Source organism: Asparagus officinalis, chromosome 7 (assembly GCF_001876935.1).
Source record: "Asparagus officinalis chromosome 7, Aspof.V1, whole genome shotgun sequence".
Classification (NCBI taxonomy): Eukaryota; Viridiplantae; Streptophyta; class Magnoliopsida; order Asparagales; family Asparagaceae; genus Asparagus; species Asparagus officinalis.
The window spans coordinates 78610294-78628100 of NC_033800.1; the positions used below are offsets into that span (position 1 = coordinate 78610294).

General features: G+C 35.9%; 2 protein-coding genes across 2 annotated transcripts; both read left to right on the forward strand.

Annotated features, from left to right (window-relative positions):
• Positions 7-10190, forward strand: LOC109850426. Its single transcript, XM_020420444.1, has 4 exons — positions 7-1013; positions 1097-1251; positions 2011-2234; positions 8546-10190. The coding sequence occupies exons 1-4, from the start codon at positions 236-238 to the stop codon at positions 9276-9278; spliced, it is 1890 nt and encodes a 629-aa protein (XP_020276033.1). The 5' UTR covers positions 7-235; the 3' UTR covers positions 9279-10190.
• On the forward strand, positions 9531-17200 carry LOC109847404 (dolichyl-phosphate beta-glucosyltransferase-like). The gene is made up of 6 exons (XM_020416634.1): positions 9531-9689; positions 14208-14342; positions 14547-14636; positions 16772-16804; positions 17029-17104; positions 17193-17200. The coding sequence occupies exons 1-6, from the start codon at positions 9531-9533 to the stop codon at positions 17198-17200; spliced, it is 501 nt and encodes a 166-aa protein (XP_020272223.1).

A 17807-nucleotide genomic window follows, 5' to 3' on the forward strand; every position in this document is an offset into this window, starting at 1 on the left:
GATCTCGGCGGCCGACGAGCTCGGTCACTCGGGGTCGGGATCGCACATACATTTTCATTCTGATGATTCCGAGGGCCTGGGATCTGAGGAGGAGGATGATGGCTTCCCTTTGCATTCGGATGAGGATTCGCCGATTCATCACCATCTTCATGAGGAATCTTCGCCACCGGAGCACACTATTCACTACGCCAAGAATCAGCCCCCAAATCCCTCGGTTTCGCATGAGCAGCGGCCGATGAATCCGGAAATTATCCATTTTGGCAGCGGAGAGGCCTCTTCTTCTTCGTCTTCTTATAATTATTATGGATATAATTATCCTCCGCCGCAGCAAAATCCTAACTTTTATCCTTATAATTATGGTTACCCTTCAAATTATGGTGGTTATGGTGAAATGGGTGGGTACTTTGGGTCAGCTTCGCCTCCGGCGGGAATGCCCCCAGCTCGAACAGGAATGGGTCCCACTTCGCCGGTGGAAAAGGCGGCTCCTCCACCCCCGTCGCCGCCTAGGGTTTCTACTTGGGATTTCCTTAACCCATTTGAGACTTACGGGAGTTATTTTGCACCGTATACTCCGAGCAGGAGCTCAAAGGATGTGAGGGAGGAGGAAGGGATCCCTGATCTGGAGGATGAAGAGAATGAGGTTGTGAAGGAAGTTTATGCTGATAAGAAGGCTGCTAGCTCTTCTGGGTCGAGCCCTGATTCGAGTAAACCGGGTGTGATTAGTGAAGTAGAAGAGGAGCTGCCGGAGCTCAAGAAGAGGTCGGTGGATGCAAGTCCCAGTGAAGAGAATGTGGCTACTGTAGTGGACAAGAATGTGGTGGCTAATGAGGTGAAGGAGCCAGAGGAGCAGAAGAATGTGGCTGCAGTTCCTTTGAAGAGATACCACAGTTTGCCTGAGGTTGTGCAGGAGGTCAAGTCGCAGTTTGATAGGGCGTCAGAATCTGCTGTTGAACTCTCCAAGATGCTTGAGGTGGGGAAACAACCATACAACAAGAGGAATTCTGTGTATAAAGGTAAAAAGAACCTGCCTTTTCTTTTTGTGCCTATGTTGAATTTGTTTTGGTTACTTGTTATATGTTGTTTTTTTAATAAGCAGTGTCTTCGAGGATAATTTGTGGTGCAAATGCTCTACCGTCTTCAAAAGATGAGTTCTTGGTGTTTGAAGATGCTAAGTCTATGGGTTCCGGTAATCTTTCTTCTACGTTGCAGCAATTGTACATATGGGAGAAGAAGCTTTATGATGAAGTTAGGGTATGTTTCTGTACTTCTAAGTTGGATTTGCAGTGCAATACCGTATTTTATTCATTCTATTGCATGCAATTTTCTTTGGGGAGTTTCTAGCAGATTAGAGCTGCTGATAATGTTTGATTTACTCATGTCATTATTGCTAATTCTGAAGTCGATTTTGGGCTCAGTTGCTTTTCTGTTACGCTATAATGGAGGAGGTCGATAGGGTGGCTAAAAACCATATACTGTGGTATTCTGGGAATCGAGTTCATAGTAATGAAATAACTAGTAACTTCAGGGTAATGGACACAGCTGAGGAGTTTAGCATATTGATTGAATGCCTAGTGAATTGTATAATTTAGTATTATAATATGGCTTCAAGAGGTCACTTTGATTTCTTGGTCTGTAATATTGTTGCTGGGGAATGTTCAAAAAATTTCGGCAGTCCATTTTTCGTTCTCTTCACAAGTCATGTTTGTTTGTTGTGTTTACGAGTCAGTAACATGATTTGATCCTCTTGCTTCTAATACAAACAGTTTCTGAAACAGGTTCCATGGTCTTCTTACTATCCAGTTGCTATTCAGCCTCTTTTTCTCCACAATTCACTTCCTGACAGAAACATAACTTGAAAAAGTTTAAATAGTGGCTTACTGGTGATCTGTGGTTGATATTGTTTTATGTTGTTATGTCGAATACTAAAAAATGGTATAGTTTCAAGCCTATCTTTGTTCTGGCTACTTTCAGTTTTATATTTTTCAGTTTCCTGTGCGTACAATTTTGCAGGAAGAGGAGAAGATGCGGGTATGCCATGATAGAAAATGTAGGAAGATGAAACGCCTTGATGAAAGAGGTGCAGATGCTGAAAAGCTTGGTGCTACACTAGCAGATGTCAGAAAATTATCAACTAAGATAAGGATAGCAATTCAAGTTGTTGATTCCATATCAAATAAGATCAGCAAGCTGAGGGATGATGAATTATGGCCACAGATTAGTGAACTTATCCAAGGGTAATCATTCTTTGCATTTATTTTCTTTGAAACTAATGATGGTACATACATTGGCATCGCAAGTAATATTTATTTATATTTATAGTTATGTATGTCATAGCTAACATGAAGCTCTTAGTGTGTACATATTACATAGATTGCTCTTGTATTACAAGCATACCTGGTGGTATCTAATGCAAAACCACAATCACTATGTAGATTGCTCTTGTATTGGGAGCATACCTAGTGGTAACTAATGCAAAACCACAATCTACTTCTTAGTGATGATGCATGGTGCATGCCTATCGTCAGGTGACCTGAGAAATAAATGAAGAAACTTATGTCTTTGATTCATTCAGCTCTTTTTGATGTCTTTAAAAGCTACTTTATTTGACTTACATACTTAATTTGTAGTTTTCGATACTTGACTGTGACTTTAAACTATTGTCTTCAAATGTTTGTTTACATCTTTTCTCTGTAGCTCTCTTATTCCATCAGCTCTTCTTCCTCGTGGATGAAATGGTCCTATCCAGTTGGCAAATCCCCTGGCTATTGTTCTTTTGCACACGCACACGCGCACGCACAACACAGACACACACACAAACACACACGTGAGTTCCACGGGGATTGCTTTAGACTCTGGCCATCATATATTCAGACTTATATGGTCAGATCCTGTTCGAGATTAATAAGTGAGAAAGTTTTAAAATTGATTTGTGCTCCAATTTAGTTGCAGACAATTACCAATAAGTAAGGATTGAATATGAAGCCATTATTGAGGAATTATCAGATAATGAGCCCTTGCCAAAAAAGGATCTCAATATCTTAGCACTCTTTCTATGATTATTACTTGTCACTTTTAGTGATTTTTGTAGCAAGTACACCCTTGAAACTTGATTATGTCTGAATCAGAAGGTGTGTAGGAGTAATTATATTGCTTAACATGTAATTCTCCCAACATATTTTTGAAAGTTGTATCATTTCATCCTCCAGATATAACTCAACGTTGAAACTAGTGATATTGTGTAACGTAGCACTCAGTCTCTCGGCAGCTTAAAGCAAATATGACATAACACATAGCATATGCTACATGTATTTTATTAAAAATAAATATAGAACTATCCACAATAAGTTTTATAAATAAGAGCTGTATTTCAAAATTCAAAATACATGACACTTTGAAAATTAGTCCTAGCTATAGTAACTTACTAACAAGCAATGAAGAGGGAGAGATGGTTCTCTTTTCCAAATCCCATGTTCTCCAACCAGTTTCGAATTTTCAGGTATGATTGATAATTATACACAAATCACAAAGCCATATGAACGTTGAAATTTTTTTAATCTAATATATCTAAATGGTTAGAAAGTACAAACTTATATTGGAATAGCATATATTTATTAACAAAATACATATGTTATAGAAATAACATACCTTATTTCAAATTATCACTCATTATATTGAAATAGCGTAGTGCTGGACTGCATCTGTGCTATTTCAAAATGCTCGATAGCAGAAAAGGTTTGCTACACTTATGTAAACAACAGGTTTGCTAAACTTAACGAAGGATTTTCAGAAATGAATCCATAGTGAATCATAAAGAATTCATTGGATGTCCATGAGATGTTCCAATTTCATGTTCAAAAGTCAATAATTTTCTGTGGAAAAAAATTTCAGAATGCCCTTAAGCAGTAAGTAAAGAAAAATATTAAATAACCATGTCAGCAAGGAGTAAAAAATTACTGATGGACGTTGTTACAAAAATAAAATAAAATAAGTGGCAATGTCTTTGTTAATCTACATGAAGGACTTTGATGTTAAAAGTAAATGGTCTTTAGACATTCATTTCATGCTTGTCACAGAAAAGGAAATTTGCTTAAACCTTATTCGGAAACATCCATAACTAGATAAATGCCACCCCCCCCCCCCGCCCTCAAAAAAAAAAACCGCTGCATAATAAAATAATCACAAGCACTAAGATCCTTTCAAGACTAGAGTCTAGAGTTCATTAAAAGAAGTGTAGTTGAACGATTGGGATTGATTCTTATCGATCAAGTTATCCTGGTAATATCTTGTAGTCGAATTGATAGCAGTTCATGGGTAGATATGTGGTTTTTGATGTAGTTAATTTGTGACAGAAGCTCTTTAAAATCACTTAGTTTACAATTTACATCATCCACTATAACTAACAAGGTAATTTTGTTTATATTACTAGACATGAGCTTTGGTTTACAATTTTAAGCACACCTATATACATGAAATGTGTTCTAAGTCTCAGGTTCACAGTGTTTCTGATTCAGGACATGAAATGAATAGCAAGCACCAAAATAGATGATGGATACATATGTATGGAAAATTGGGTATGAGGTGGCAGGTCATTTTGGTAAATAAGATGGTAACTCATATCATTACCTTGACATACGCCCGTGTGTGTATTATATCCCATAGGCACCCCTAAAAAACGACATAAACTTGATAACCTAATTTTCATTCCTCTAGTAAAATAACATAAACACGAACACATGAACGGAGACATATCCACATGATGAACAATAGCAGAGCATGGTTGCACCAGTAAGTATAATAGTATTGATACAATACTATATGGGTAATGTTTAGTAATTCTGAAAATTCAAGATCTGACATTGTGGTTACGGCAAAAAAAAAATATTTGTAGGAATATTAATGCTGTATATTTGTATCATGGATTGTGATAATGATTGAAAATACACACTAGTTAAGCAATATAAAAGATTTCTATGTTATGAAATTGGTCAAGTTGTATGAACTGCATCACAAGTCAAAAGAAATTGTAAATCTAATATTCATGTAGTCCTAGTCCTCACTTTATCTATTGTAATCTTTGATATGTTTGTGATGTATTATGAATTTCTAGTTATGTTGTAGAAGTATCGAGGAAGTATTCATCCATTTAGGTATTTAAATGTTGGATACAGGTATAATTATGTGATCAAAGTATTCACGCAATATAGCATGAAACTCGTACATTTTTGTTCAAACGTGAGATAGGACTTAATATGAGCAATTATCTAGTAATATGTCGGTGTCAAATCCAAAATAGTTGATATCGAAAGAATAAGTTATAAACAGATCTTCCTACATGCATGGTGTGGAGTGTGTAAAAGCAACATTTAACACCAAATGTTAAGACATGGCTTCTGACGTTTGAAACCATAGATACATGGATCTATTGAGAGCTTAGAATAGCTATAATCATCATCATTACATTGCCCAGATTACTTGTGATAAGGAACATCACATTATGTTTGTAAAAATCATCTTATTATATTTGTAAAAAAAAAGCGTATTTGCCACAGGGTACCAACTATTCCTAGATGCTATACGGTTTTTAACGTATCGGTGTTCACCTTTCTGTGTCCAAAGTTTTAAACGTATGATGGGATGGCAACTCATAATAAACAGAAATTGGTGACTTCCTTAAGAGCTGAGTAAAACTGCTTTATAGTGAGTTTTGAACTTGGCACATGATGTTGAATGGTCAGGACTTGAGGTTTTAAACCAAATCCTTTTGTCTGAAAACACCTTGTTCTTCTGTTTCTTATAGGTCATGAAGTTACATTAATGGGTGTGATATATGGATAGATAGGTAGCTGTTTTGATACTTTTTTTTAAATATAATACTATTCTTAGTAGATTCGGATTACTATTAAGTTAATGCAATTCAGTCATATTCTATAAATGAAATTCCACTGAGTACCAAAAGGAATGCGCGAAGTTTTAAGAAACTAAGGAAAGCTTCTGTGTTCTAATGACACATGTCCAAACATCTAGTCGGCATTATATCCAGGAGTTATCTGGACACATCACATCAGCAAATTTCCTTTTTTGTCTTGATGCATAGACAACATGGCACATTTGGCGTTCTCTTGATGCTTCAACTTTTATTATCCCACAGAGTTTTATGCTTTTGATGATTCTCCTATTTTTGCTTTTAAGGACACTCATGATAATTTTGATTGTTGTAGACTTTATGCTTTGAGACTTCATCTATTTTTCTGTAATTACAAATGAATGTATGAGTCTATATTTCTCTATATGTATGGATATAGATATACACATATATAACTATCTTTCCTACATATATAGTTTCCCGTTTATTCAAAAGTTACTGTTCCACATGGTTCACTTGGATAGTACTTTACATCCATACCACGCTGTTAATGCACTTCTGAGGCCAAACATTCAATGTTATTGTGCATTGGGTTTTCCTTGCCAAACTAGGATAAAATAAGAGAATTTACAAAATTTGTAAAATGATGCATACAGTGAGCACACCGTCTTTAAGTAGGAACTTTTACCATGTTATTTTATGTATTATTTATAGTAAGATTAATCACATATTAATATGGTTCTTTCTATAAGTAAACATACCTAGATGAGAATAAAATCCAGAAGGTGGACTATGTCAAGCATTTGTTACCTCAGAATTCATCATGTTTATATAATAATGTTCCATCGCACTCACCATTTCATGTAAACTTTATGCTCCCTAAGTACCTTATCTTGGTCATGACATTGAAATGATCTCAGAATTTGTATCTATATTCTATGTTTATGTTGTGGCATTGAATGCTAAAAACATCTTGTCCAACACGTTCTGGATGTTTAGAACAATGGTGGGATAGAATAAGGCCTTCCCTTCACAAAATTGAATATGAAAGTCATAATTGCATACTAGATTTGTTTGCAGGTTTTAGCGAGGGTTATTTCAGATCCATCATTGACAGAGATACAGGACACTTGTTTAAGACCAACATTGAAGAGAAATGTATCTACACTTGAGTACCTATTGTTAGATGGTGTTCAGTGCACCATTCAAAGAATTAAATTTAGGCTGGATTCTTAAAGAAAACTTTTATGTATACCAATGCAATCTGCTCTTTAACGGGATAAAATGGTGGATCAACTTCTAAAAAATGTGGATCTACCCATAGTTATGTCGATATCCAATCAACTTTTCAACAGAAGCAGAATGAGAGAGACAATTATTTTGACAGACAAATCATAGGTCTTCCAGTTAAAGCGTGAATAATTATATTTAGCGTGAATGTTGTGGCTCCTACCGAGCATAGGCAATAACACAACATGAGACAATGTAATAACGCATACATGGTAATTTCTGAAATTGCACCTAAAATAGGGCAATGACAAAGTAAATACTTGTTGTTCTGGACATGTATGTGAAAAACATGGTTCGATGATGGAAGTGTCTGTTCTTATAGAGAGACAACAACCTAGGCATGCTACCATGATATTATGAAGAGTCCTACTAATGACAATGTAAGACCCTGTAAGGAAGTACATGCCAACACTAAATACAGTTTTTAATTTCATTAAATCACAAAAGTCCTGTTGAATACTTTATTTGACACAAGGCTGTGATCTTTGTTAAACATATGATTCTATAAAAACTAAATATGTTCTATAAATCATTTATTAACTGCCTTTCCACAGCGTATGCACAATGCGAAAAATATATTTAACAACTTATATTTTATTAGCCCGCTGAAACTTTCAATACTTGCAAAATTTCCCATCATATGTTTAGTTAATTATAGCCCATATGCCTTTTATTTATAGAGATGTTATCATGTGTTTCTTTTTCTACCAAAGATCACATTTGTTCTGTGGCTCTTGTTCATGGACTTTGCTGTCTATTGACAATGCTCCCTGATAATAGAACAAACATGATTTGTGAATACCAGGCATTCAGGTTCCTTCATATTAGCCATTAAGATTGCATTGACACTCTAGTTGTGGCTATTATGGAATATTGAATTTCCTTCTATATTATAGTTGAACCCGTTTTTTGTTATTAGGAATCTTTTATCCTGCTTAGACATTATTTTATCCTGATTTTACATGGTTGAACTTCTAATGGTTTTGTTTGAATATGATACGGGATGACGAATACATTGATGGTTTCGTAGTCAGGTCATAATTGTCAACCAATGATAATAGAACATCAAAAAGTCTGTTTCTTAACTTCTATTTGTACCTATGCTTATTTTCAGCTCAATATAATTTTCCTTTGCCTCCTTTGTCAAGGTTGGAGTTCTACTGTTTGTTACATCCCTGTATGCTTTTCTTTCATGTAGCGAACCCATTACATCCTGTATGCTTTTCTTTCATGCATCAATCCCACTACAACTTTAAAATTGACTAGTCTCTGCCGCATGCTAAGCTATTCCTATATGCTTATTTTTATTCTAAGATTTGTTGCATCCAAATTGTATAATTTCGTTTTGCATTTAAAGTTTGTTACAGCTAAATTTGTTACATTTTTCTGCAGGTTAATGAGGATGTGGAGTGTTATGTTAGAATGCCACCGGATACAATGTCAAGCCCTTTCTGAAGCTCAAAATCTTGATTCTTTCGCTTCTGGTGGAAGGATCAGTGATGCTCATATGGAAGTAACAAAACAGCTCGAACTCGAACTTCTCGAGTGGGTGACAAGTTTCTCTTCTTGGATTAGCGCTCAGAAGAGCTACGTCAAGGCCTTGAATGGCTGGCTTATAATAGGCCTTCGCTATGTTCCTGAGGAAACCCCAGATGGGCCCGCGCCTTTCTCTCCTGGACGATTAGGAGCTCCTCCTGTGTTTGTTATCTGTAATCACTGGGCACAAACTATGGAGAGAATATCGGAGAGTGAAGTAATTGATGCTATGCAAGCTTTTGCTTCCAATGTCCTTCAACTCTGGGAGAAGCACAACTTTGAGCAGAGGCAGAGGTTAATGGCAAATAAAGATATGGATAGGACACTGAGGATCATGGAGAGGGAGGAACAAGAAATGCGTAGGGCTATCGAAGCACAAAACAAGAAATTGGTTGTTGTCTCTGGCCAAGGTGGGCTTTCCCTCTCTGAACATGCAGAAGCAAGCAACAACCTTCAAGGTAGTTTGAGACAGATCTTTGAAGCTATGGAGAATTTCTCGGCAGCTACCGTGAAAGCATATGAGGAACTTCACGTGCGCGCTGAAGAAGAGAGAGCAGCAGCAGCTAGAGAAAAGGAGAAGGTTTCATAGTACATGTTATTGTGACCTGCATCATAGCATGAAGAAGGCAGTTCAGGGTCAGTGTTGCCCCTTGCTAGATGAAGAGCCACAGCGGAATGGTTCCATAGCTCAAGCTGATTACCATCAGGATCTTGAGCACTGAAAGCGCTTCTGTGACCAATATTAATCAGAAATAAAACATCATATAGCAAAGTCTCAGCAGTTCTTCATGAAGCTACTTTCTACATTTGGTGCTTATTTCTACATGAACTACCAACGAATATGTGCGAGTTAATATGTGGAATGTGGATCAAAAGTCACGTATTGCAACAACTAGCTATTCTGTTCTCGCATGTGGACTGGATCGTCGCAACTAGCTATTCTGTTCTCACACGTGGACTGGATCTAAGAATCCAATCGCTGAATTCAGCACTCAGCAAGGTGAGAAATAAACTGAGGACAATGAGTTCTGACCAAATCAGTGACATGAAATTTGGGAGAAGAAGGAAAGAAGTGGCACAGGGGGCTGCTGGTAAAATGATTATGAGCTATATTGAAGGTGCATGTGGAAGAAACTGCACGAATATAAGGCATCTTAACAGCTGTATGATTCTCCAACCGTAATTGGACATACAGAATCATTATGATGGTTGCTGTTGGGAGAAATTCCTGGTCAGATTATTTATTTTTGAGGCAGAAAATCAGCGGCAACCCCTGTAGATGGAGCTGATGAGCTATCAAGGTTAATATTGATATTTGTTTCGGAGATACACCTCATGTATATTTAATTTCAGCGGGCATTGTTGTGAAATATTTACGTTGGTCTTCATTGTATCTATGGAAAATGCGAAATTTAGGGTGTTATAAGAATGAAATTCATGCTGAAGGTTTCAATATAAGGAGAAAGGGACCTTTGGAGAATTTTCTTGGTCACTTCTTGAATTTATGGTGTCTCCTGTTTGTTTATCAAATGAATAATGCCTTGTACTTTCCTTGTAGCAAGTTGTATTCATTCGTATAAACTGTATTTAGATTGGAGAAAGACCCGGACATCAAAAAAGAGACCAAATACCAGTTGCCTCTTTCTTGGTACACAAATTATGGGTCAATAAATAGTATAGAGTTTTTGGGGGTCAGGCGAAAACGAAGTGAAAACGTTCATTTTTTTTTCTCATAGGATGTAGTATTGTCTTAGGAGAATTTTTTGGAAGAGACCCATTTAGAAAAGTAATTGGTAAAATCGACCATTTTGTTAAATACTTAGCAAAATCGATATCTTTTTGGCCACGTCATAAAGGCTAGCAAAAAAAGAGGTCGATTTTGCAAAATATAATGTAACACGTCATGTGTAATTAGTGGTCTGTAATTAAGATTAATCTATTTCTTATGATTTAAACGAGACTAATAGTTCCGTTTAAATAGCTTGGTAGAGACGCGACCCTAACCTTTCCACAATCCAACGACCTCAACCTTCCCCCAATCCAACGCGAAAAAACCTCACAAACCACTGTCAATAGCCACAATCTTCCTCATGAATCCTTGAGAAATCCTCACCAGCGACCTCAACCTTCCCACAATTCAACGCTACCCTGCCAAAAATCGTCCTAAACGCCCCACAAACCACCGCCGGCTCCGTCAAATTCGTCCTCGCTGAAACCTAATCACCATCTCCAACCCTAATCTCGACCCACCGGCAGTGCAGCCCTTCATGTCTGAGACTCCGTGATCTTGCTATTCATCTCCTTAGCCGAGACGCTGAGACCCTCCTTCAGGATATTCATCGAGATGAAGAGATGAATGTTTGGATGGCATTGAGGCCGAGGAGGCGAGGATGTTGAGGGATCGAAAGTTCTGCGAGAGTAGGAGAGATGAGTCATGCCCCACGGAGGATATAAATGGATTGAAACTCGCAGTTGCAATCAAAAGAGGGAATAAAGTTTGATTTTTTTCCCGTAATTATCAATTGCTAAACACACGTGACTACTAGTCCTGTATTATCTAAACAAGATATTTTGCAAAATCGATATCTTTCTGGCTGGCCTTGATGACATGGCCAAAAATATGTCGATTTTGCTAATTATTTTCTAAAATTGGTCTCTTCCAAAAAATTCTCCTAGGGTGCGTTTGTGAACTTGGATTTGGACCTGGATTTAAATTACAGGGTATTTCAAATCCAAATGTCTAGTTTGGGTTCTGATTTGAACCTAGATTTTGAATCCATTGATTTAACAAAGAGGAATTTGAAAGCCCAAAACAACTAATTTCAAATTCCACCCCACCCGTCGTCATTTATCAAATCCCGACCCGATCCTCTCTTTCTTTTCAAGTCCCGATCCCTCTCTCTCTCTCTCTCTCTCTTTGGTTTCTTTCTCTCTCTCTCTCTCCCTCCCCCCTCCTTCTGTCTCTCTCTCTCTCCTCGGTTCGTTCTTCGTCCACAACAGCAAAGAGGAGCGCTTGCTGGTAATGATCCTTCTATGATTCTAATTCTTCTTCTCATTAACTTGTGATTCTAATATGTGATTTTTTTTCTTTGTTTCTTTCGCGCTGAAGTTGGATTTTATTGATTCTAGGGCACAATTTTTTTTTGTTCAAGTTAGGAGGAGGAACTGGATGGCTCTCTAGTTCACCAGTATTTCTGGATTATTTTCTTTTTTCCTGCTTTAATTTTCAGCTTATATACCTTTGCAATCTATTATCTTCAACTTTTATTCAGGATATGTGTGTAATCTTCAAATATTAGAAAGTAATTTTGATTCTAGCCTATATAATTCTCTTCTGTATCTTTTTTGTATTATTTGTCCCCTACAGTTGATGAGTGTGATTGTAGAAGGTTAGATTGCACTCTCAGTTATTAAATTGTATCACTGAGTTGGAATATTAAAGTTTGAAACCTCAGCTGTCTTATAGTGTTGCACCTATTAAAAAATTCAGTATTTAAGCTCTTATTGGTCGGCCTTAGTAATAAGTTGAGCAACATTACGAGTTGTTAGAATATAGAATTATATTCATGATTCCTCGCCACAATTCCATACAGCTGAGGGCCATCCTGAACCCATTTCCAGCCTTGCTGTGTGACATGCGCAATATTGTCAAACAAATGAGAAATATTGGTTACCTTTGATGAATCGTTCATAAGCTCTGAGGTTCAACAATACTAAACACATTCAAAAATAAAACATATATACAATGACATATACCTTACATTTAAAATATAACAGGGTATAAAGACAATTAAACACAAGAAGTAAAATGTATGCTTTGCCTTTTCTGAGGTCATGGCCTTTTCACATGTACAAAGACAATTAAACACAACATCTCTCTTGTTTGTGTTTGTTGGTTAGACATCTGTTTTCTTTTCCTCAACTATTTATGCACATAGACATTTTTTTTATAAAAGTATACAAACATTTATAGCTTGATATTTAGAAGTTTGTAACTAGGTTAATTAATTTATGATGAACAAATCCCTTGTTGCTATTATGGAAAGACAGTTTCTGTCTGGTTGATATTAGTAAAACTGGATACAGAACTTGGAAAAGTAGTTCAAAATGAGCTAAGAAATGTGGTGTTTTTCTATATTTAAGTAGTCATATATTGCAGTTGGAATTTGTGTATTCTTTTAGCAGGTGTTTAAGGTATAATCTAATGTTTTATATGAGTTTCTTTTTCCTTTTCTTTGTGGTTGTGGTTGTGTGCGTGTGCTTGTGCAGGTGCGGGGGCGGCTTTCAGTATTATTAGCATAAAAGTTGGTGTATCTGGTTAGTGTCGTCAATTGTGTTATCAAATTCTTAAGTGGTTGCTTTCTCAAAGTGTATCACTACATAGGCTCAATTTATGCTTACCAATATACCGGAAGCAAAATAAGGAAAGAAGGAAGGCCAGCATATACTACACCATGGTCTTTCCGAGTCTTTGACATTAATATGATAAGTTCTTGTGACAACTTGATCTTTCCTCTCCGAGAATTCTTATAATCACTCTATTTCAGCTGTTAGCTACCTGCTTCTGCCAATATGAAGAAATGGCTACAATACACCTTTAATGCTGCTATTATGAGAATATGATCAAGTACAAAAAGAACAATTGAAACAAGTAGCCAGACAAACATTACCCTCTAGCCAAGAGAATGCTCAAGATCAAATCTCTTCTTTGTGCAAAATAACATAAATGAATACTTTCACAAATGGGTAATTATTCGTTTTTAGTGTTCTATCCTTATTCCTTCTAGTTTCGTAGGTGCTTTTATCAGTTGCAAACTGTGCTAACTTTTCCGTGGGAGCCCCTTTTGTTCATTTTGACTTCTGTAAGGCAATGGCTATTTTACGTTTTCTGTTCCTTTGACAATCAAAATTGTAACTTTAGACTCTATGTTAATTCTCTTCCTATTAGACTGTAGCCTTAATTATAAACAGTTAGTGCAACCTTTGCGCTAAGATACGGATATGTATGAACTAGCACGTGCATTAACATTTGTAGCAAACGCTTTCTAGTATTTGTTTATGATGGTAATCTAATATTACATCATTTTGAGGTTATTTATTTTATACAACTGTTAATTACTTCTTCTTTGCACGTATCTCCAGCGACGCTCAGCTGCCGATAACACATTTACTTACTAGGTATGATTTTGTGCAACACTTGTAGATACTCAAATATCACATGCACAGAACACATTTATTCGCTAATCTGAACTATAATATCACATGCATAAGTATGTTAGTGAAATGCATACACACTGAACTTGTTGTGCAAGGCTTAGTCATGCTATCAGTTACTCGAAGAACCATGAATAGTTTGTTTTTACTTGGTTACTTGTGAAATGTGAGTAATTGTTTATTACTTTTTAGTGTCACACTTCATAGTTACGACACTGTCTTGTTTTGTGTAGAATATTATTACCGCTTTCAAGGTTTCCTGAAAACCTTCTGATATATTATATGTATTATGTCTCTAATACAGGTGTTGATAGTTGATGATGGAATTAAGGACAGGACATCAAAGGTAGCTTTTAACTTTGTTAGGAAGTACAAGATTGATAATGTAAGGGTCATGCTACTGGGAAGAAATCACGGAAAAGCAGAAGCGATAAGAAAAGTACGTCTTCTAGCCTTCTATATATTTTTTTCCTGAAGACTGACATTGGTGTTGAGTACTTGAGTGTATATTTATTTGGGAGCTATTATAAATGTGTAGATAATGTTTATATATTACTGGTTTTGCTAGTTGGGAGGACATGGAATTTATTTTCAGCACTGATTGACCAATGCTTCTTAATTTTGCGAAAGCATTGTTAAACAGGGAATGCTTCATTCACGTGGTGAACTCCTTTTGATGCTCGATGCTGATAGGGCAACTAAGGTGACTGACCTCGAAAAGCTTGAAACACATGTCTGTCTGAGTAATCGATGTTTTAAAATTCAGACTTATCAGCAATGCCCCTTCTTCTTCCTCCTCCTTTTTGTTTTTTTTTTGTTTTTGTTTTTGTTTTGTTTTTTGTTTTTTTATCGATAAGTTGTAACCTAGTCTTAGACCTGAGACCTTTTATAATCCGACCTCTTCTTTGTGCTACCTGATTGAGAGGGTTCAACATCATATTCTCGTGTTTTGCGTGATTTATTAAATAAGTCACATTAGAATTGATCTTTTGCATAAATTTATAGGTGATGTATTATCCCCACTCAGTCATTTTGGTAAATCCTAGTGCTATTCGTCAAACTTTAATTGTTTGATGTTCAAAATGAGCCAAGTCAGTCATTTTGGTAAATCCTAGTGCTATTCGTCAAACTTTAATTGTTTGATGTTCAAAATGAGCCAAGTACTAGGCACAAGCAATGCTGTAAGAATGGACAAGAAGGTGAAATGATTAATGTGTTTTTCACTGTGATTGTTACTTATGAATTGTATGCTAATAATATAGATAAAACAACTTTTAACACTTAATGATCTTCCTCGTGTGGGTCTTTGACCCAAATGAAAACCTCTGATGTAAACATCACTTGCTTGACAATTACATAGTCAATTCTAGGTTCCGTTTGTACTATGTATACATTACCAGGTTTTATGTATTCATGGTGAAGGATCCTTGCTACATAGTTTACACAAGTTTTTTGCTAATATATTCATGGTGAAGGATCCTTGCACCAGGTTGTGTATCATCTAGTGTATTGATTTCCCTAACCAATACTCTCACAGATCTCACTTATCCGACATTTTGGTTTAATTTGTTAGCTTGTTAGCTTTATTGAAAAAAATTATCGATCTGCTCATTTTCTTTGCAGGTTTTGGGCTCATATCATGATGGCTAATGAATTCCTCTTTTGTTGCTGCGGATAGGGTTTATCATACGAGCACTTCTGAATCCTCAGTTGTAATTTCTTTACATCAAGGATACTTCTCTTCTCACATGCTATTCAGTTTGTAACTCTTTGTATTTTTTCTTATTAACATTTCTCTTGGTATATCAAAGACCAAATTGACTATGTAATTGTCAGTTGTACCTGCATTTGAGAAGATAATGAAATTGTTACTTATTTGCTCTGATATTAACTTATTCTCACTTTGAATATGTATGAAATATGAAACAAGCCTCAAGTATTTTCCGGTCTGGATATCTGTGAAATATGCAATGGTAATGTATTATTTAGATGTTTTTTGTAAGATACTTGATATATTTGTAGAGTTTTTTTTATTTTTATTTTGTTGAAATTCTTGCAAGTTATGGTGGGCAATGAATTTGAAAACTTAGCAAATGTAGCTATCATCGCCAAAATTACCTAAATTTGTGTTTTTTGGTTACTATTTTACACATCTCCATTGCATTTGATGCTAAATTTGTGTTTTTTGGTTACTATTTTACACATCTCCATTGCATTTGATGTAAACAAGATGAGTTAAAAGAATTTTCATTAATTTTAAATTCAAATTCATGTATAATAAAGTACCCAAACACTAGATTTTGAAACCAAAGATTTCAAATCCTTTCATTTAATAAAGATATTCAAACAAAAGATTTCTTAAATCATGGATTTCAAATCCTAAATTTAAAATCCCTTGATTCTAAATCAACTTCCCAAATCCAAATCAAAGTTCCTAAACGCACCCCTATTGTCTTTGGTCATAAACACTAGTGTGTTTGGGAACTTGGATTTGTGCCTGGATTTAAAATCTAGGGTATTTCAAATCCAAATATCTAGTTCGGATTCTGATTTGGGCCTAGATTTTTAATCAATTGATTTAACAAAGATGAATTTAAAAGCCCAAAACATATAATTTTAAATTCCACCCCATCCTCTGTCATTTATCAAATCCCGACCCAATCCTTTCTTTCTTTTCAACTCGCGATCCCCTCTCTCTCTGGTTTCGACCTCTCTAAAGTCTCTCTCTCCACCTCCCCCCGCCGCCGCCTCTCCCCCTGCCCCTTTCCCCCTGCCTCTCCCCTACAGTCGAAACCCTAGATCTGATCTAGGGTTTATATAGTGTTGTTAATGTTGGATTCATGTTACATAACTTGCTTTTTTTTCCAGGTTTTGGGAACTGAAACCCTGTCTTGCATTTGGGTGAGTTCTCTTTTGCTTCTCCCCAAATGATTAATAACTCTTTGATATTCATCTACTAAATGCAAACCTCTGATTTATCTTGAATTTTTGTTAATAACTTCTATTGACCTGACTCGTTGGCTAATTTATAACTCGGGTTGCTTAAATGGTGAGTTTTCCATTGCATAATAACATTCTACCTTCGAATCAAATTCTGTGAGATAACGACGCATGTTTTACCTCAGGTATATGGAGAGCAACTTATTTTTGCTTTTATGCTGATCCGTCAATGTTCGATCGGTAATTTGGTTTACATTGGAGGTACACTCGTAAAAGTCGCAGGTCTGACTATGGGAAGCAATTTAGTTTACTTTTTCGCTTGGTTATTATCTGATTGTTTTGTGGGCAGGTCCTTAATCTGAAAGTTGTGTATCCTCCATCCTACTGATTCTTTCAGTATGTAGGGTTTAAAACTTTTCTTAAGTTTAAAGTTATATGTATGTGATTGTGGAACTCAGGAAGTAATTATAAATGAAGTCGAACAAATAACTATACTATCCTGATTAATTGTAAATTTTGGCTGGAGTAATATAAATAGATTTCAAATTTGGTTCTGACCTATCAATAGAAGTTGTGATTCTGCCAACTAATTCCTCGTAATTCCTTTATTATCTTTGTCTTATTACCGCACTGCACATATTTGTTTGATCTGTGATACAATCTCTGTTAAATAAAAATAAAAATGGCGTGTGTTGTTTTCTGAATAAGAATTTGGAGTGTGTTCATGTATAGGATTTTGACATTGTGTCAGATTTTGCATTTGCGGATGCACTACATTCTATTTGCTAACTGATTTAACATTTTCCTTCGTGATCAGTGGTTTGGTTCTTAATCTAATTTTTATTGGAAGATATCATCTATTGCCTTCAATAAAGATGTCTAGATTACATCTATTAATTGCTTTTTTAGAGCTTCTCGTTCATAATTAATAAGAATATAGTGTTGGCCTTCTTGTTTTGATGAT

Coding starts and splice junctions, on each gene's coding strand:
- LOC109850426 (XM_020420444.1), top strand. CDS start 236: ATGAATCCGGAAATTATCCATTTTGGCAGCGGAGAGGCCTCTTCTTCT. Junction 1,014..1,096: donor GAGGAATTCTGTGTATAAAG/GTAAAAAGAACC, acceptor TTTAATAAGCAG/TGTCTTCGAGGATAATTTGT. Junction 1,252..2,010: donor AGCTTTATGATGAAGTTAGG/GTATGTTTCTGT, acceptor ACAATTTTGCAG/GAAGAGGAGAAGATGCGGGT.
- LOC109847404 (XM_020416634.1), top strand. CDS start 9,531: ATGTGCGAGTTAATATGTGGAATGTGGATCAAAAGTCACGTATTGCAA. Junction 9,690..14,207: donor TGAATTCAGCACTCAGCAAG/GTGAGAAATAAA, acceptor TCTCTAATACAG/GTGTTGATAGTTGATGATGG. Junction 16,805..17,028: donor AAACCCTGTCTTGCATTTGG/GTGAGTTCTCTT, acceptor GTTTTACCTCAG/GTATATGGAGAGCAACTTAT.